This window comes from Hoplias malabaricus, chromosome 11 (genome assembly GCF_029633855.1).
Source record: "Hoplias malabaricus isolate fHopMal1 chromosome 11, fHopMal1.hap1, whole genome shotgun sequence".
Lineage (NCBI taxonomy): Eukaryota > Metazoa > Chordata > Actinopteri > Characiformes > Erythrinidae > Hoplias > Hoplias malabaricus.
In genome coordinates, this window is record NC_089810.1 from 5,320,945 (window position 1) to 5,341,271 (window position 20,327).

Sequence of the window (20,327 nt, forward strand, 5' to 3'; positions counted from 1 at the left end):
CAAGAGACACCGTGAACACAGTGTTCAGTCTAGAGTACAGAATGAATCTGAACTGTTATGACACTGGCAGGCTCAGTAATAACAACACGGTGCGTATCAGTGTACACATGGGGCTGTATAGTGTAACCCAGCTCTGTTCAGACAGCGTTGAGAGTCTGTAATCAGCCGCTATGGCCAGAGCCAGCCTTCCTTATCTGTTATTTCATGCACACTATCAGAAGATGCTGTAATTGCTGTCATTCACATGAACGTAAATAAACGTGTATACTTCCTGGGTCAGCTGACTTCCAACTTTAACACCGCGTTTATGGTAACTTACAGATGCCATTTTCCTGAGGATCGTCGTGACTGGTTTCTGGACAAACCAATCATTGCTAATAATAATAATAATAAATATTACTAATCCCTGATGGAAGCCGGTGAATTTTACAGAATGTTTTAGTGTGTGGCTGATGGTTAAACAGCCTCTGTGTGAAATTTGCAGTTCCTTTTACATTACTGGATTAGTTCTGGTGTCGTTGCCTAATTGGAGATGATAACAATACTTCAACTGAGCTGTGATTTGATTATCTTTTGCTTGAGGGATTCAACGCATCACTTGCTGTTAACCTCAGCGCTAAAGACTGTCTTAAAATGACTCATATTATTAGTGAATATAATAACCCTGACGTGGTTAAACTATTTAAAAACATGGGATAAACCTGCGGTAAAGTGAGGAGTTTCCTCTTTGTGGGTGAGCAGCTGCCACAAACTGATCAATAAAATATGAACGATCTATATCTGGGACAATGAGGAAACGGGACGTTCATAGCGCTGTAAAAACCTAGTATAAGGAAGTAGGGGTTAATTTTTGAGAGAGAGTGAGAGAGAGAAAAAACGTGGATTCTTGCACTTTAGTCAGGTCAGTCACCATCTGGATTCTGACGACAGTGCGATTATTTCTTCAGTCTGAGTGCGTACACACCTCCGCGCACTGAAAATGGCAGTGATACATCATCAGTGCTGGAAGAACATTGACTAACTGCATCTTTCATTGCTAGTGGACCGTATTTAGCTCTGTTTAATCTGGCACAGTATGTAAACACCCACTATAACCAGGGACTGCTGAGGCTTCTTTGATGATTATGTTGTGACAATATCTTTAAGAGATATCAGTGATGTGGTGTCTTTCTTTTGCTGATGCTCGTGTTCCGTGTTTGTGTGCAGATTGATGAGCTGTATGAAGCGTACTGTATGCAGCGAAGGCTCAGGGATGGGGCCAATAAGATGGTAAAAGCCTACACTGCGTCTCCAGGCAGCCGCGAGGCTCGAGAGAGTCTGTCTGAGGCCAACAAGGGATTCAAGGAATACACCGAGGTAAAAGAAAATGAGTATGAGTGTGTATGGAGTGTTCAGCACTAGGAGTGTCATTGTATGCGTTTTAACATCAGTGTTTTGGATGCAGGGTTTGATAGTACACACATATCCAGGAAATCTTTGCCAACTGAATGTGAATTATGGAGTTTATAAACCAATTCCATGTACTGCTTTCCGTCTTAAAATATGCTAAAGCTGTAGCCAAAAGCAATTAAAGGGGACATGTTCAAACCTCTTTTTCACAGAGCTTTGGGTTTTTAATGATACGTCTGTGACCTGCTGGGGTCAAAACATGATTAGACAGCCCTGTTGAGTCAGGCCAGTTTCAGCATCTGTTCCTTTAAAGGATAATGAGCCACTGCTCGCCCCACCACCCTCAAACACACAGCAGCAGGAAACAAGGCGCAGAAGCTCTCTTGTTTTAGCCGTTTTTGCTAAGTTTTCTTTTGCCTTTTTTCTAAGTTTTGTATCTTTGCTCAGTTTATACTGTTCTTTTTTTTCAACTGACTGTTTGTTTTCAGTTGTTTAAATATATATCAAATGCATATTTTGTCATAATATTTGCATATTTTTATGCTAATAGCAGCGTTTGTCTTATATTAATGTATTTAAACCACATTTCCCTTTCTCTCTGTCTGTTTTCTCTCTGTCCATCTCTTTCTTCCTGACTCTGTCCCGGTCTGTCACCCGTTTTCCTCATCTCTGAACGGATCTGTAGAACATGTGCATGCTGGAGAGTGAGCTGGAAAACCAGCTCGGGGAGTTCCACGTGAAAATGAAAGGTATGACAGATTTGGAGTGTTTTACAGTCTCTCTTCGTGACCTACTTGAATATTTTGTTAAAGTCTGAGCTGCCCCATCATTTCAGTAAAGGCCTCTCTGTGAGTCTTGTTATTAACTGTATACAAATAGTATAATAGTAATAGTTTGTTGATTGTTAATAAGCCCATCCCCAGTGCATTTAGGAGTGTGTGTGTGTAAAAGGCTCAGGATGAAGCTTTGTGGTGAAAGGAAGGGTGGATTGTTTTTGACTTTAAGAATTTGCCGCTGTTACAGGTCTCGCTGGCTTTGCTCGCCTCTGTGCCGGGGACCAGTATGAGGTTTGTTTTTATATCTCTTTTTTCTTACTTTATTTATTATTATTTAAGGGAGAGCCTCTTTATTTTGACACTATTTTCTCTTAATCTTTTTTCTCTTTCGATTAATGCTCTTCCTTCTGGTCATAAATTTCCATTGGGAATCATTGGGCGTAAGTCGGGAATACACCCTGGTGGGGGCGCCAGTCCTTCACACACACACACACACACACTCACACAGACACATTCACACGCACACTCACACCTACGGACACTTTTGAGTCGCCAATCCACCTACCAATGTGTGTTTTTGGACTGTGGGAGGAAACTGGAGCACCCAGAGGAAACCCACACAGACACAGAGAGAACACACCACACTCCTCACAGACAGTCACCCGGAGGAAACCCACGCAGACACAGGGAGAACGCGTCACACTCCTCACAGACAGTCACCCGGAGTAAAACCACGCAGACACAGAGAGAACACACCACGCTCCTCACAGACAGTCACCCGGAGGAAACCCACACAGACACAGGGAGAACACACCACACTCCTCACAGTCACCCGGAGGAAACCCATGCAGACACAGGGAGAACACACCACACTCCTCACAGACAGTCACTTCATCAGACTTGTGCCTTAGAGACAGACAGAGAGAGACATGTTTTCTGTTCCCAGTGTCTTCGTGGTTGTGGCAGGTGCAGGTTGATTGAGGTGGAGGCTAGTTGTCAGCCCCACCTCAGTTTGTTTAGAATTCACAGGGTTCAGGACTGACCGACACACTCATCGATGGAGTGAGTCAGCACCGCAGTCTCTTTAGAGAGAGAGGGGGATCAGCAGAGAAGGACACAAGGAGGAAGGGAGCAGAACAGAGGCAGATGGAGAGATGAAGCAAAGAGATTGGAGGCTGTTACTCTCAAAGCTGAGGCTTTTCTCTCCATCTGGCAGTGTGGAAAAATGATGTTCACACACACCCCCCCCACACACATTTCTATTGCCCACGGTCTGTGAATAGCTCCAGCGGTCAGTTCTCACACACATTTAAAAGATTTCAAAGTGTAAACATTAAAACCAGTCAGTGAGAGCTCCCTGAAGGGTTTACAGAGGCTTTTTCCATCTCGCCTCTGTGTTTAGTCTCCAACCTGCCGAGCAGAGTGTTTTTTTTAGAAAGCTGTGTGTGTGTGTGTAATTCCGTGTCTGCTGTGTGTCTTCTCCACACAGATCTTTATGAAATATGGCCGACAGCGCTGGAAACTGCGGGGTCGGATCGAGATCAATGGCAAACAAGTGTGGGACAGCGAGGAGATGGTGTTCATGCCCCTCGTCACAGAGTTCCTCTCTATAAAGGTACAGTGAGTCTCGTTACTTGTATTCAGTCTGTCTCTCTCTGTTTCTTTCTGTCGCTTTAGGCCTTGTCTTTATTTCTCTCATCCTTCTTTCCTGTCTCTCTCTCTCTCTGTCTCTCTCTGTCACACCTGTGTGTGCAGCTTTAATGTTCCTAGCAGCTCAGTGTGACCAGCTGGGCTTTGACTTGTTTTTCTCCTCCAGCGGTTCCATCACCCACACCCAATGGGATCCAAAGTTCCTTAAGGGAGAGGGAGAGAGAGGGAGGGAGAGAAAGAGAGGGAGGGAGGGAGAGAGAGGGAGGGAGGGAGGGAGAGAGAGGGAGGGAGAGAAAGAGAGGGAGGGAGGGAGAGAGAGGAAGAGAGAGAGGGAGAGAAAGAGAGGGAGGGAGGGAGAGAGAGGAAGAGAGAGAGGAAGAGAGAGAGGGAGGGAGAGAGAGGGAGAGGGAGGGAGGGAGAGAGGGGGAGGGAGGGAGAGGGAGGGAGGGAGAGAGGGGGAGGGGGAGGGAGAGGAAAAGAGAGAGGGGGAGGGAGGGAGAGGGAGGGGGAGGGAGAGAGGGGGAGGGAGGGAGAGGGAGGGAGAGGGAGGGGGAGGGAGAGAGGAGGAGGGAGGGAGAGGGAGGGGGAGGGAGAGAGGGAGAGAGGGAGAGGGGGGAGGGAGAGAGAGAGGGAGGGAGAGGGGGGAGGGAGAGGGAGAGGAGGGAGGGAGAGAGGGAGGGAGGGGGGGGAGAGGGAGGGAGGGAGAGAGGGAGGGAGGGAGGGAGAGAGGGAGGGAGGGGGGGGGAGAGGGAGGGAGGGAGAGGGAGAGGAGGGAGGGAGAGAGGGAGGGGGAGAGGGAGAGGAGGGAGGGAGAGAGGGAGGGAGAGGGGGAGGGAGGGGGGGGAGAGGGAGGGGGAGGGAGAGAGAGGGAGGGGGAGGGAGAGAGAGAGAGCAAGAGAGAGGGAGGGAGAGAGGAAGAGGGAGAGAGAGGGAGAGGGAGAGAGACAGAGAGAGGGAGAGAGAAGCATGGGAAATGTGAAAAAGGAAAATGAATAAAAACAGAGGAAATGAAGAGATGCGCTGCAGGGGTGGAATGAAGGGAACGCAGATGACTGTTTGTCAAAAGTGCTTTTAGCCTGAAGGACCATCACTGCAGAGCCTCGTCCAGACTGACTGACCTTTTAGAAGAGAGGGGAGGATAAAACTGTGGGTGGAAGCTCTCACATCTGCTTAGCAGAAGTAAAAGACATTATCTAGGGCCTAGTAAATAAGAAAGAGATCTGATCCTAGATCAGCAGAAGCTTTGTGAAGATGGGCACTGATCAGAAAGTTGGAGATTTCAGAGTTTGTACAAAATGCCCAGTGACCAGTGTCTGTGATGATGATGATGTAGTGGTATGTGTCCTCATTAGATGAAGACTCAATGAACCTCACTTGTTTGTAAAGGTGACGGAGCTGAAGAGCCTGGCCAATCACGTGGTGGTGGGGAATGTCTCTTGTGAGACCAAGGACCTGTTCGCTGCCCTTCCACAGACAGTGGCCGTGGACATCAACGACCTGGGCACCATCAAACTCAGCCTGGAGGTCACATGGAAGTATGTCTCCCTCATTTAAAAGTCTTTATATCATTTAAGAGTCTTTATAATGAAGTAAGAGTCTTTTGAATAGATCTTAAAGAACAGACAATACCCAAGATCCAGTCAGTACATATTTACATTATTAATGCTGTATCTCCATAATGTCCACGTAGAAGTAGTAGTAGTATCCCTTGTATAAGGAGTTGAATTGATAATTATTACTGGACGTGTTTAATTCCCTGCTCTAATGAGTCGTACAGGCCTGTGGTCACACCAGAAGTGAACATTTCCTCTTTCTTTAACACTCCTGCCTCTTTCTTCTCTCCCAGTCCATTTGACAAAGATGACCAAGCCTCCACAGCCAGCACAGTGAACAAGGCACCTACAGTGAACAAGCGTTTCTCCACCTACAACCAGAGTCCTCCAGATACTCCATCTCTGCGTGAACAGGCCTTCTACGTAAGTCTCTCTCTCTCTCTGTGTTTTTGACAAACTCTGCTGCTGTAAAGCCATGTCTCCACAAGCTCCCTTTTCCTCCACTGTCTCTTTAAGTTGAGGTCTCAGACTAAATTTGGGTCAAAGTCTTCAGGTGCTTTTTCAGTGTTTTGAGAGGCTACTGATTAACGCACCCACTTCATTTGAACAGATTTATTTATTTATTTTTTTTAACAGCTTGACTGGGACTGTCACTCACCAAAGTGAAACATTCGGTGAAGAGTCATTTTCACACTTTTTCTAAATGTAGCCGACCATCTGAGACATGTTTGTGTGTGATGTTTACTGCTTTATTTGTACACTGAGGCACTGAGGCTAATGCAGGGTACACAATTTAGCACTGGGTGTATTTTGAACTACTCAGAACAAACAGAAAACACTATACCAGTTTGCCTGTGTAAGTAACGAAGGGGTTAACTTGTAGACAGGATGCACATATGCCAACAAATACCAGGACTTAACTCGGTGTGGGCATACCCTCCATCAGCAAATAATCCCTGATACACACATCCAAAGAATCGGCAAGTTTACTTTTATCTGATTGTAATGGCATCATAAAGGAAAACAAATTCCTGCTCATTATAATAATTAAGCAATAATACACGAGAGGTTGTGCTATAACGTGAGATGTTGGAACGGGTGAGCTGTGGCCGCAGGCAGAGTGCCGATCAGTACGCCAGTGCCAATATCTCACATTAGAGCACGGACCGCGAGTGTATTATTGCCTTTATACCACAGTCAGTTATCGCTGTTTATTATTCGTTTTTAAGATTAAGAAGACAGTGAAAATTATTATTATTATTTTAATCAGCCTTCCGCGAGGAAGAATAGTTCCATTCCGTCGCACATTGCGAACAAGGCTGAATTATTCAGAGCTGCCGTAAGTGTGTGAACGGTAAGTGAACCGATTCCCCATTGGATGGAAAAATCCAGACACGGCTCTGTCTTGTCAGTGCTGGAGTCGTTGCTAGGTTACGTGTATTTTGCGGAGTGATACCTGAAGAGCTTCGGTCTCTGGAACGTCTCTCAGCCAATCACTATGGCCAATCCAGCTATGTCTCCTGGCTTCACAAGTCTGATATAAAACTGACTATATTATTAATATTATATAAAAAACTAGTAACATCACCACGTGTTTTGATGTTTCAGTTTTATTTTTACATTGCTACAAATCCATTTGTAAATGTATGGGTGTCCCTCTTGTTAAATAAATGGTTGCTTTCTCACTTGCCGTTCTGTGGTCTGTAATGTTTTGGCAGTTGTTTATAGTTTGTCTGTTGACCCACTGATGAGTACATGTTCTGGAGTAGTTCTCAGTGAATCTAGTTCTAGTCGTCTGTTCTCACTGTGCTCTCCTGCTCTCGATGGGCTACCACTATTCAGTCGGCTCATCGGAGTTTGCCTTCCAAGCAGCGCTGGTCTCTCCTGGACGTGTTCCGGGACGCGCTGGCGGAGAAGCTGTCTCAAAGCTGCAGCTGTGGCGATGTCTCCTCTGCCAGCATTGGTTCCTCTCAGTCCCACAGCCATGTAAGTGCTGCTAGCTAATAGCCACTAGTTCCAAGTAGAGCTCCGCGGCCCAAGTAGTGTTTTGTAGCTAGAGGCACTAGATGCACATCTAGGTGTGCTTCTACGTCTCTTTAGCTCGAGTGCTAGCAGGAGCTGTAGTGTCCACAGTGAAGATCTAGTAGAGCTTTGTAGTCTCCTTGTAGAATAAGTAGAACCCACTAGACAATTTTAGTCAAGGTGTGAGTGTAGTAGTAGCAACCTCTTGCTTTGTAAAGCTGTTGTTATGCCCAGCGCTCCACACACAAGCGCAGACATACATGCAGTGCTCTCCCTAATGTGTGCAGTGATTGTTATTGTTTTGCGGGGTGTCAGAGAGCGGCTGCAGCAGAAGTTAATTAGTGGGGGCAGGCAGTGTGTTAGCTGCCTGGGCCCGATGCCAGCCTCCACTCAGCCTGAATGGAGTTCTGGATGTAGCACCATGCTAATGCCCTCCAACAGAGTCCAGGATCACTTATGCCCCACCACACAGTCACTCCTCCTCTTCTCTTTCTTCCTCTTTCTTCCTATTCCTGATATATGAAGGTAATAGAAAGCGACACCATAAAAGCACATAAATCTTATAATGTATTTCTCTCTCTCTCTCTCTCTGTCTAGAACATGCTGAAGCGGCAGGAGGACATGGAGAATGGAACAGCCTGGTCCAACTCCTCCGAATCCTCTGACGATTCATCCAGTCCCCAACTCTCTGTGGGTCTGCGCCACGCCCAGAAGAACCTGGTTCAGCCCGAGCTTCAGGCTGCTCCCCCCTCTATTGAGATCTCCTTCACCCCCCGCGAGTCAGCCACCTCCACACCCACCCGCCTGGCCAATCCGAAGGAGGAGGACGAAGAAGAGGAGGAGCCTGCACCAGGGAAAGCCCGGGTGACCACCGTTACAGTGACCAATGACAGTCCTGGGAAAAAGGAATTGCCGAATGGCCACACCCGCTTCTCTCGGTCCCTGAGTCACATCAGTGAGAGCAGCGTGGACGCCGCACTGACGGAAAGGCCCGCGAGCGAGTGCTTCGAGCCTTCTGAGACGTCCTCGGTGTCGGTAACTGACGTTGTGATGGATATGCCTGTCCGCGCAGAGCCTTGCTTTGTTATTCCTGAGCCACAGGAACCCGTGGAGGCCGGATCCTCAATCTGCTCTGAATCCAGCTCTGACATAGCGCCCCCTGCAGCAGAGGAGTCCTGCGACTCCACAGCAGAGTCCGAGGAGCCCGTAGTACCTTCCAGAGGCAGCTCTGTTTCTTTCACTCGCAGTGAAGAGGACTCTGTGTGTATATCCCCTAAAACAGAGGCCTGCTCTCAGCAGAACGATGCAGGGCCTTCCAGGACTGAGGACTTAACACAAGCCCAGGAAACGCAGCCTCTTTCTCAGACACACACAGACTCAACGGAGGCTGAGAAACTGGTGGAAAGAAAAACGCCCATGGCATCGGCACAGGAACCTGTCAGCGGCCTGGAGGAGGCCCTCAGCTCATTGGTCTCTTCTCTAGATGACTACAGGGGCCAGTTTCCTGAGCTGCAGGTCCTGGAACAGGAGCTCAAGCTTCTGGAGGAAGCTCTGACTGTGAGTTCATGCTTTATTTATGACACTAATTTTACAGTTTGACATCCTAGAACTAACTTGGTGTGATGATATATTTTGGCCTCCATGATTCCTGTTACACTTCAAACCTCATTTTCCAACCGCGTGGACAGTGTGTAAGATGCTAATAAAAACAGAAGGCAGTGTTCACTGCAAACTGACACGATATTTGATTTGTTTCACCATACAGTGTCTCACTGAGGAACATAATTCATAAAACATATTATTTAAAGGGGACATATTCTACCCTTTTTCGACAAGTGAGCACTTGTTTGAGGGCCGCTTTAGTCAAAATACCAAAAGGAACAAACCTGGCAGCAGCATTCTTCTCCTATTTAAATAGCCCTGTTCAGAACGCCCGCTTTCAGCACCTGTTCCTTTAAATGATAATGAGCCGCTCGCTGTTCACCCCGACCCCGAGCGTACAGCAGTGAGGAGCGAGGAGCAGAAGCTCTGGTTTTTAGCCGTTTTCGCTCTGTTCTCTTTCTTCTTCGTTCTCTTCACGTTCTCTGTTTTTACTCGATGCTCTTCTGTTTGATTAGCTGCGTTTAACCTCGTCTTGGCCCTCTCATGTAAACACAGGTCCAGCGCTGTGATTGGAGAGATTTAGACAAGGGGGTGGGGCAATAGCCCAGCTGACATCAGAAACAGATGAATTGTTTAAATCAGTTGTTTTCTGACCTGGGCAGTCCACAGTAAACACACCGGGTGTTTTTGTTTCACTGTTGCACTCTGGGTTAGTAAACAGACCAGGTCAAATTAATTTAATAATGTACTAAAAATGTGTTCTCTTCAGTATTCACTGATGCGTTTATTTCACCAATTGGTTTGAGATTTTCGGAACATTTCCCAGCGTTCCCAGGTTTGTTTGCTCCTGTCCCACTTTAATCACCAGCTGTATTTACAAACAACATCTTTTTAATGTTATTTAGAAACTCGTCAGATTGGATTCACAAAAAATGCTTGGGTTTTGTATTGTGTCTCGTTTTCTCACTTCTGTCGCATGTTCTGAGTCACGTTCTGGACTGGGAAGACGTCTGCTGTCAGTTGTGTGATTTCTGACCTCTGTGTGTTATGATGAGGAGAAAGATGAAAGACCATGTGAGATCTGTCTCTCCATATCTGTTCTCCCTGGGGGTCACTGAGTGCATGGTACCACCCTGCCTTTCTCTCTCTCTCTCTCTCTCTCTCTCTCTCTCTCTCTCTCTTTCTCTCTGTCTCTTTCTCTCTGTCTCTCTCGCTCTCTCTCTCTCTGTATCTGTCTCTTTTCTCGCTCTCTCTCTCTCTCTCTGTCTCTCTCTTTCTCTCTCGCTCTCTGTCTGTCTCTCTGTCGCTCTCTGTCTGTCTCTCTCTCTCTCTCTGTCTCTGTCTGTCTCTCTCTCTCTCTCTGTCTGTCTCTGTCTGTCTCTCTCTCTCTCTCTGTCTCTCTCTGTCTGTCTCTCTTTCTCTCTCGCTCTCTGTCTGTCTCTCTCTCTCTCTCTGTCTCTCTCTGTCTGTCTCTCTCTCTCTGTCTCTGTCTGTCTCTCTCTCTCTCTCTGTCTGTCTCTGTCTGTCTCTCTCTCTCTCTGTCTCTGTCTCTCTCTCTCTGTCTGTCTCTCTTTCTCTCTCGCTCTCTGTCTGTCTCTCTGTCTCTCTCTGTCTGTCTCTCTGTCTCTCTCTGTCTGTCTCTCTCTCTCTCTCTCTGTCTCTGTCTGTCTCTCTCTCTCTCTCTGTCTCTCTCTCTCTCTCTCTGTCTCTCGCTCTCTGTCTGTCTCTCTTTCTCTCTCTCTCTCTCTGTCTCTCTGTCTGTCTCTCTCTCTCTCTCTCGTTAGGATTCAGGGTTTTCCTGGGTGCTACAAATTAATGACCCATGATAACGAGAAGCCTTTATTGATGGTATACAGACAACTCAAAAACAGCAGGTGTACCAGCACAGGCTGAACCTTAGAGAGCGCATTGAGCTGTGATTTTTATTATAAATATTTTTTAATTAACAGATTTGTGAGTGTGATTTCTGTTGCTTTTTTTAAATTTACAACCGAAGCCTGTTTTTTGTTTGTTTATTGGTAGAGTGTTCTTCCTTCCTTCAAGGTGTTTATGTAGTTGTTGAGAATATTGACTATAATTAAGCCCATTTGAGGGCTCTACTTTTTTCTAATTTTGATGTGAAAGCTATTAAATCTTTCCGTGTTTTCACTCTCGCAAATTGTTTTAGATCAATGGATGTTATAGTAAATTTGTTAATGGCTTTGTGTGTGTGTGTGTGTGTGTGTGTGTGTGTGTGTTCAGGGCCGAAGTCGGAGTCGCTCGTCCAGTGTCAGTTTGACGGTGGAGACTGCGCTCGAAAGCTTTGATTTCCTCAACACCTCAGATCTGGACTATGACGAGGAGGAGGAGGAGGATGGGGAGAGGAAGAGTGAGACAGACAGGTCAGAGCTCTGCTAATGTCTCACCTTTGTACTGAGATTCATGACCCAGGCTATAAACCAAGGAAGGAATAGTGATTTCTTTTTCCAGATTTAGGATGTTGGCATCTCTACACATTGCACTGCAGCCATCTAGTGGCGGGACAGAGAAAGGCAGATTGGCCAGTTTTGCTTTTTTTCAAACGGTGCATGTGATTTTCTAACCACAACCTTCTCATTCTGTGTGTTTTATTGTAAACTTTATCACTGTTCACATCTAAGATGGGCCCTCCAACTCTCCAACTGCAGTTCTATTTTGCTACGTAAAGTTTATACTAATTCACTTGTGTTTTAACTGTCTGCTGTGCTGTGTGTGTGTGTGTGTGTGTGTGTGTGTGTGTGTACAGAGGACATGTAGTCGTGGAGGAATGCGTGGCGGAAGATGAGGGCTGTGAGGATCGTTGTTGGGATGCTCCCTCAGGACCTCTCAGCACCGGCTGTCCAGCTCTAGATCACACCCTGCTGGTCCATCTGCGCAACTGCAGCTCCCAACTACTGGTCAGTCACTACACTGCTTTCCATGACAACAACACGTCTGTCCCACTTTCATGTAGCAGCCCCAGCCCCAATCCCAATCCCATAATAATGAGCTGTGCCTTTGTATGTCGTCATGGCCACTCTTTGTTGCACATGTAACACACTGTATATTCCACCCCATGTTTATTGATCACTGTGGATGATCATTCAGAGCCTGTGTGTAGGAGAAAGCTGTGTTCAACTGTGCTATGTGTGTGTGTGTGTGTGTGTTGTGAGTGCAGAAGTTGGGGACATTCGGGCCTCTTCGCTGTGGGGAGATGTACGCTCTGGACCGGCTGCTCCGGGAGGCTCGTGTACTTGAACTCATTCGACGAGTCACCCAGGACAAATCGGGCAGCGCCAACAAGCCGGAGGAAGGTCAGTCCCCTAGTGACCAGTGCTGGACAATCAGTGGACGTCTAATGTTTAAAATCACGGCTTCATTTGGACACTTATATTCAGAGTACAGTTATGAGAGGTTAGGAGTTAGGGGTTGTGCCCAAGAGAGAGTAGCATGGAGTTCCCTCCTCAGCTGGGAATCACACACTAATCTGAAGGCAGCAGTGTTACTCTACACTCTACCTCCCACAACAATTGTATAGGTGCTTTAGATAATTCAAATATTATAAATTAGCATTGCAAAACAACTACAATAATAATAAAAGTGAATAAATAATGTGGGTTCTGTATTTTTACAAATTTCTAAAATAGCACATTTTGGAACTACTTTCTTGTTGTTCTTACATCCTCTCTCTGTCTCTCTCTCTCTCTGTGTGTGTGTGTGTTTGGGTGGTGCGTGTGTGTGTTTGGAAGCAGTTGTTCCACAGTTAGACCAGTGCCAGGGGGCTGTGTTGCTATGGCGGCAGTGTACGGATGGCTGCAGCGTATTCAGCTCCTCCACAGAGACTTTCACACAGACTCTGAACAACACTTACGCCAGCAGACTACCGGAGAGAGCAGCCAGCCTCGCAGAAACAGGTGTGTGTGTGTTAAATCAGGTGTTTATCAACAGCCCTGTGAGTGAGGGTTTAAAACAGAAGTGTTGAATTGTACAGAGCTGAGAGAAACCCAGTGTAAATAATATATTACGTATAGTAAGTAAGTAAAACTGATTTATAAATCACATTTAAAGAGTTCACATTGACCAAACTGATGTATATAAAACCACACCCTTCCCAAGTAACAAAGACCAACTCATTGGGAAATACTCAGAAATAGGTGTGGCTCGATGAATAAAAGATGGCAGGCTGTTCCAAAACCATGGAGCATAGACTGCAAACGAACAACCTGGCCCTGGGCACCATCAACAACTCTCAGTAAACGTTGCGAGGTATATACACGTACAAGGAGATTAGACATGTAGTTAGACATATGGCAGTCATGGTGTAATGGTTAGAGAACAGGGCTGAAGAGGACTGAGAGGTTGTTGGTTCGATTCCCGCAAGCTGTAAAATTGGAGGCAGTGACAGTGAAAGAACAGCACTGTCCTCCTCCTTCAATCCACGGCTGAGCGGCTCCCTCGAGCTCCCTCGAGCAAGGCACCGAACCCACAACTGCTCCCCAGGCGCCGGGGATGGCTGCCTGCTGCTCTGGGTGTGTGTTCATAGCCCCTAGTGTGTGTTCACTGCCACAGATGGGTTAAATGCAGAAGAGGCATCTCATAGTACATTGTAGAACGACACATTTCACAAAAGACCTCTGTACATTTACTGCACTCAGTCAATGTTTGGGATATTAAAAGAAGATGTGTGTGTGTTAGTATTTTTGCGTTTGGTAGAGAGGATTCTGGAGCGGAAGCTGCCAAGGCGAGGAGGAGCTGCAGCTAAAGAATCTCTCACCATCTTCCAGTTCTGGAGCTACCTGGAGGCTGAGGGTGTGAGCGAACTAGACACACACATCACGGAGCTGTCCGAGGAGGGTATGTGTTTATTTTTGTGTTTTAAACACAGTTTAACCCTCACCTCCCAGAAACCATCTTTCCTTCTGTCCACCTCTCTCTCTCTCTCTCACTGACCTCCCCACCCTTATCTCCCTGCAGTCTGGCTGGTAGAGTGTCTGCAGTCTGGAGAGCAGGACGTGCTGCTGAGGGCCCTGAAGAGACCCCCTGAGTGCAGTCTGAAGCGCGAGGGACTGCGGGCGGTCAGTGTGCTGTTGAGAGACCCCCGGGGGAAAGTGTGCAGCGGCGCGAGCTCGTTGCTGCGGAGTCTGGCCGAGCAGCTGCGCCACAGAGAGAGGGTACAGCATCAGATCATTTCAGAGCTGAAGGGCAATCGGGGAGGCCTTTAGGGTCGATTTACTGAACAGTTCCAGGTTCAGAAAACTGACTTTGGTGTAGAAATAACTACAGAGAACACATCTGAAAAGTAGTGGCTACAGTGTGGATATTAGAGGCAGCCCTGCCCTAAAGGTTATAGAAGATAGCTTTGGGCCTTGAAGGTTGTCAGTTCAATACTCTCAATCTAGGATAGTGGAGGGGTGAAGGAACAGTGCTGTCCTCCCCCATGACCCCACCCCCACCCCTTCTGCTCACTGAGCACTGGGAATAAGCTGCCCACTGTTCCGTGTGTGTTCACTGCCACAGATGGGAAGACATATTTTATTGTACATTGAACACTGACATATAAATTCACACCAGCAGTTGGTGCTTGCCGTGTAAAGTACCAGTATTAAGATGCTATTCGGTTTATTTATGGTGGGCCCCAATTAGGTTTCAACGCTTTTTTCACAGTCTTTGGTAAAACATTTTCAATATCCATTAGATTTTTGATATTTTTCAGTTGTATAAGTTTCATAATTCCCATGTGCCCAGCTTTCTGAATATCATCAGACTTTATATTGACTGACTGTGTGTTTGTGTGTGTTCAGGCCTTGGTGAGCTGTCTGGAGCTACTGGAGGATGAGAGCGTGGAGACCCGAGTGTGTGGATGTAAAGCACTCGCATGTCTGAAGGTCAGTTCCTCATTTCTGGGACATGTAGTTGATTATCTCCTCTCAGCAGCCAATAGTGCCACATCTGCCCACCACTGCATTCCATTCTTACATTTTTATTTTTTAACTCCAACTACCTGGGGCGGCACGGTAGTGTCGCAGTCACACAGCTCCAGGGACCTGGAAGTTGTGGGTTCGATTCCCGCTCCGGGTGACTGTCTGTGAGGAGTGTGGTGTGTTCTCGCTGTGTCTGCGTGGGTTTCCTCTGTGTGACTGTCTGTGAGGAGTGTGGTGTGTTCTCCCTGTGTCTGCGTGGGTTTCCTCCGGGTGACTGTCTGTGAGGAGTGTGGTGTGTTCTCTCTGTGTCTGCATGGGTTTCCTCCGGGTGACTGTCTGTAAGGAGTGTGGTGTGTTCTCCCTGTGTCTGCATGGGTTTCCTCCGGGTGCTCCGGTTTCTTCCCACAGTCCAAAAACACACGTTGGTAGGTGGATTGACAACTCAAAAGTGTCCGTAGGTGTGAGTGAGTGACTGGCGCCCCCTCCAGGGTGTATTCCAGGGTTACAGATAATGAATGAATGAATGAACTCCAACTGCCTTAAAGTTTTCTCAACTCTCTGCACTGAGAATATTTTTTTTTAGTAGCTGTCATTTTCAGAGCTTTATAAATCTTGTTAAAATAAAATTCATATAATAGTCAGGTGTGCATCAACTGTCAATAAAATTGGATTGATTCTAATCTTTTTGGTGAACAAACTTTAGAATATTATCACTATTATTTATGAAGACACACAGCCTTAAAAGATGACGACGAAGTCTTCATTCTGATGGAATACAGTTACAGAGAGAGTGACATGTCCTCAAATTTGTCAAACCACAATCTGACTTTCACACAGTCCCAGTTTCCAAGCCCACACCGAACAGTGTTGCCTGCGGTTATTACTTTGAAATGCATGTGCATATTTTCTTACATTGAACCCCTTCGTGTTTACTTTTGTCTGCCAGGCCAAAGAGAGCATTGATCAGCTGGTCTATCTGTGCCGCACAGACAAAGAGGATGTGAGAGACGCCGCCAAACAAGCTCTGCTGGTGCTGGGTGAGTCAGAACGGAACCCAAACCAAGGGGAATGGAAAACGGGTAGATAAATGAACACCAGAAAGATAATGAGTGAATAAGAACAAGACAAATACATGAACAGAAAGGAGTTGAAACAGGGGACGAATTTAAAAAGCAGTGAGTGAAAGCATCACAGCAGAACAATGCAAAAATAAGTCAAAGTGCAGTTGAGAGAGATGAGGGATTTCCTAAAGCCCAGAGAGATCTAATGGGAGTGGTTTTTTTTTGTATCTTCTGCAGGCGAAGAGGGAAAGATGGCACATCGGCATGTGGAAACGGCTCAGGATGGAGTCCCCCGCATTTTTTCGCCTGGCAGCATGGCCAGCACTGCTTTCTAAATGCCATTGTACCAGAGATACCCACGAAAACTATATACGCATCTCTCCTGTGTACTCGGTTATAATCATGCCAATGGAAGTCTCATGATCAAACATGGACCATACACTGTTACTGAAGTGCAGACACGGATGTCACAGCCGTGACGACTTCACACTGAGATGGAGTCAGACGTTTCATGCTCTCAGTGGACACCGGTGAAACCTGTATGTTGATAAAAAACGATATAGAGAGATGATGCTTTGATTAAAGACAGTAAATTTGGGCTGGTCTTACCACAAGTGTTCTGCTGCCTTATGACCTGATGGTGTTGCCTTCACAAATCATGGAAGCTGGGCTCGTTCCAGTGCGGAGAGACAGGTGTTACTGCGCTTTGTGCCCTGTGGCACTAGCAGTGGAATGAAGTGTTATTTTAACGTGACTTACGAGGGAATGCACTTTTTAATCTGCCAAGTGTTTGATGAAGCTGATTGTCCTCTTTGTAAAGAGTCATTTTTGTTTGGTAAGTGCAAGTCGGTAGCGGGAGTGGGCTCAGGAGTGACGTTTCTCATCGGGAAGGTGAGGAGACGGAGCGTATGTATTTGTTTTAAAGGGGAGTCTGTATTAGCATAACAGTGCCATCATTCCATACTGTCATTATATATGCTTTACCGACACAGTGCGTATAATCAGTGTACATGTTTTATTTTTAATCGTGTTGTAATTTAGTTGTAAAATGTTTAATACTCAGCAGGAACGCAGACCTGTGCTGAGTCCTAACAACTCACGAGAACTTCACCAGTGCACTCTCTGAGACTAGAGCCAATGGTGAAGTGTCGGAAAAAGGATATCTGCTGTAAAAGTTGTGAAGCTATTCTTTTATATCTATATATACATATGAAAATGTTATGATTTTTATTATAAAAAAATGTATAAACTGTAGTGAACTTTGCCTTGAGACCATAGAGAGCTTCTTCAAGCATGTGATGTTTCCACTGGCCCCCGTTGCATACTGAAGAAGATGTATATCGGAGCATTCCTTGAGTGCTACTAGACACACGGGTTCGATGCTAGAACCTGAGGTTCGGTTTAAATTGACATATTTCTTCAAATGACTTTATGTTGAGAGTCCACTCCTCGTCGTACAAGTGCCTCAAATGACTGGGGAGCGATTATAGTAAGAGAAATAGACTTTATTTAACATTTACAATGGCAGTTTTAAATGACAACTGCAACACAGATTCAAGTATTTTTTCTTTATGCCAATACAGATTGTGCAACATTAAGAAAGTGATTAAATGTTTGTTTGGCTTTTTTTTTTTAATAAGGAAAATATATTGTCCGACAAGGATCTTGCTGACATCAGGTGTAAAAAAATAAAAAAAAAAAGGGAAAGAAACCCTAACTACTGTTTCTGTTGTGATGATATATGGCATTATGTCTGTTGGTAGGTGGAGAGGCTTATAAACAAGATGTGTGTGACCATGTATGTGTTTGAGAGAGCGAGTGTGTGAAATATTTTAGATGTGTCAGAGAGAGAGAGAGAGCGTGTGTGTGTGTGGGGATGATGCCCTGTGACGGACTGGGCACTTTGTCCAGGGTGTGTTCCAGCCTTGCACCCAATAATTTTTGCTAGGTTCTGGACCCTCCATGACCCTGATCCTGATGAAGTGGTTACAGAAAATGAAGGAATTAATAGACCACACTCTAAGATGATTTACACTGATGTACAATAAAGATAATTTCAGAAGCAATGGCTCGGTTCAAAATGACAGTTCATCTTAAACATTCATTCATTATCTGTAACCCTTATCCAGTTCAGGGTCGCGGTGGGTTCAGAGCCTACCTGGAATCACTGGGCGCAAGGCGGGAATAAACCCTGCAGCGGGCGCCAGTCCTTCACAGGGCAACACACACAATTCACTCACACACTCAGACCTACGGACACTTGAGTCGCCAATCCACCTACGAACGTGTGTTTTTGGAGTGTGGGAGGAAACCCACACAGACACAGGGAGAACACACCACACTCCTCACAGACAGTCACCCGGAGGAAACCCACACAGACACAGAGAGAATACACCACACTCCTCACAGAGAGTCACCCGGAGGAAACCCACAGGGAGAACACACCACACTCCTCACAGACAGTCACCCGGAGGAAACCCACACGGACACAGGGAGAACACCATCTTAAACATGTTTAAAAAAAAAAAAAAAAAAAGTACATTTGAACTTAGTTTTGATTCCAGTCCCACATCCATTACAGATGCTTTGAGTTTCACTGCACATTTCTGTTCATGTCTAATGTTCCATAAGCTAAAGACAAGCTCCAGCATGTGAATGGCAGTAGTACAAATGACCATGCTGTGAAATACAGAAGAGAACTAACTTCTGAGATCATGGAAATCCTCAGTACTTCATGAACACTGATGAGTATAAAGTAAGCAGTTAGTCCCGTTACACTGGATTAGTGATGTGAATAATGACTTGCTTCATATTCGCTCTTAATTTTATTTACTTAAAAAAAATAAATAAACAGCTTTACAATATTGCATTGGTTCAGTACATACACAAAAAAGTCAACTGTGTGTTTAAGAGTGCGGTTAGGCTGTGCTTTGCAGTGACTCCACAACACCAGCTTTCTCACTTAAGTTAATTAGCTAACTCAAAAATCCTGTATGTTATTCCACAGAGCAGTCTTTCTAAGTTTAGCCAGATAATTTAGGCCTGTCCGAAGTCGAGGCTGTGCAATAGAAAAGGCTGGGGAACATTCCAATCCTGAACTTTGGGCTTAGGCTAACTGAAATCCTGCTTTGTGGAATGGCCCCTGGTGTAGTGATATCAGTTTTGTTTGGTCTGCGTGCAGCGTCCCTGCAACAACATTTTACATTAATCAGCACGACACTAAAACAAAGGGAGAAATGAACCTGAACATGACGGGATTACTGATCTTACTCATCCAAAGTTTATAGGTTTCTGGGAAAGCCCTATATTAACTAAACTAGAGTCTGGGAATGGGGTCCAGGATATGTATTCCCAAACCAGTTAGAATGATATATATATACATATATATTTAATATTTACATAATAGAATACAGTTTTAAGTTCCTCCACACACACAAGATGCCTCAGGGGCGGATTCTGCAAAGCAAGATTTATGAGCCATATAATTTAAGCCTAGCGTGTAGGATAGTCCAATAGCAATGTCCCAGCTCTTTTCGTTTAAAGAAGAATAAGTTATCGGGCTAAACAGAAATCCTAATCACAAATACCTCCCCAGATTTCTGATAAATTGATAGATTAAGACCAAAGTTGAGGATTGTCAAATAGGAATGTCCCTTATCTCTTTTCCTAATGAGCACATTTGACTTGAGCTTTATGTTTTCAGTCTAACTTTGTGGAATACCCCACGGGTCTCAGCTGATTGTTCATGACCTGCTGAGAAACAGCAGTAGCAGAAACAACACTTTGGCTCAGTCTCAAATAGGCCCAACTCCCTATGTAGTGCACTATGTGGGAAATGGGATAAAACCGTTCAGCGCTCAAGGAAAGCTTCATTATCAAATACAACTATACAAATACAAATATGAATACGTATCTAACAGTATCTTTGAATTTCTGCCCATGCCCTAAGTTTCTTGACGTGTGTAGTGCACTACATAGGGACTAGGTAGGCAGGCAGCAGAATGGAGCAGAGTTTAAAGACTCTTTGGGCTCAGGTTAGTTGGCTAAATCAGAAATACTGCTTTGTGAATTCCCCCTACTTCTCTGTGGAGCCGTTATGTGTTTAGTGAACTAACACAGTCACTAATCGGCCTGAATCAATCACCGCACATAAAAGATATAACCTGGAGTCCAGTGCCAGAGTGTGGCGTGATGGCAGCGTAAAGTCTTGTCCCAATTCCTGCCCTGAGCCCTAAAACCTACTTTAAGGGGTCGAGAAATAGGACGAGGGGTGTGCGCGTGCTTGGACTGTCACCCAGTCCTTCCCCTCAATGCCCTATAGTCCCTCAATGGAGTACACATTTTGGAGGTGGACGA

The 20,327-nt window shown here is 45.7% G+C and overlaps 1 protein-coding gene across 4 annotated transcripts in view; it reads left to right on the top strand.

The window, feature by feature from the left end:
• The window catches only part of ripor1 (RHO family interacting cell polarization regulator 1), a 102,704-nt gene extending 82,378 nt beyond the window's left edge, over positions 1-20,326 (top strand). For all 4 annotated transcript variants that reach the window (XM_066685186.1, XM_066685185.1, XM_066685184.1 and 1 more), the window contains exons 7-22: positions 1,207-1,356; positions 2,075-2,138; positions 2,413-2,456; positions 3,655-3,780; positions 5,202-5,350; positions 5,662-5,791; positions 7,988-8,947; positions 11,234-11,373; positions 11,757-11,907; positions 12,168-12,303; positions 12,742-12,903; positions 13,685-13,843; positions 13,964-14,160; positions 14,791-14,874; positions 15,857-15,947; positions 16,209-20,326. In XM_066685186.1, coding sequence (XP_066541283.1) covers positions 1,207-1,356; positions 2,075-2,138; positions 2,413-2,456; positions 3,655-3,780; positions 5,202-5,350; positions 5,662-5,791; positions 7,988-8,947; positions 11,234-11,373; positions 11,757-11,907; positions 12,168-12,303; positions 12,742-12,903; positions 13,685-13,843; positions 13,964-14,160; positions 14,791-14,874; positions 15,857-15,947; positions 16,209-16,306 — 2,841 coding nt within the window. In that variant the 3' untranslated portion in view covers positions 16,307-20,326. The remainder of the gene's footprint in view (positions 1-1,206; positions 1,357-2,074; positions 2,139-2,412; positions 2,457-3,654; positions 3,781-5,201; positions 5,351-5,661; positions 5,792-7,987; positions 8,948-11,233; positions 11,374-11,756; positions 11,908-12,167; positions 12,304-12,741; positions 12,904-13,684; positions 13,844-13,963; positions 14,161-14,790; positions 14,875-15,856; positions 15,948-16,208) is intronic.
• The last annotated feature ends 1 nt before the right edge of the window (position 20,327 follows it).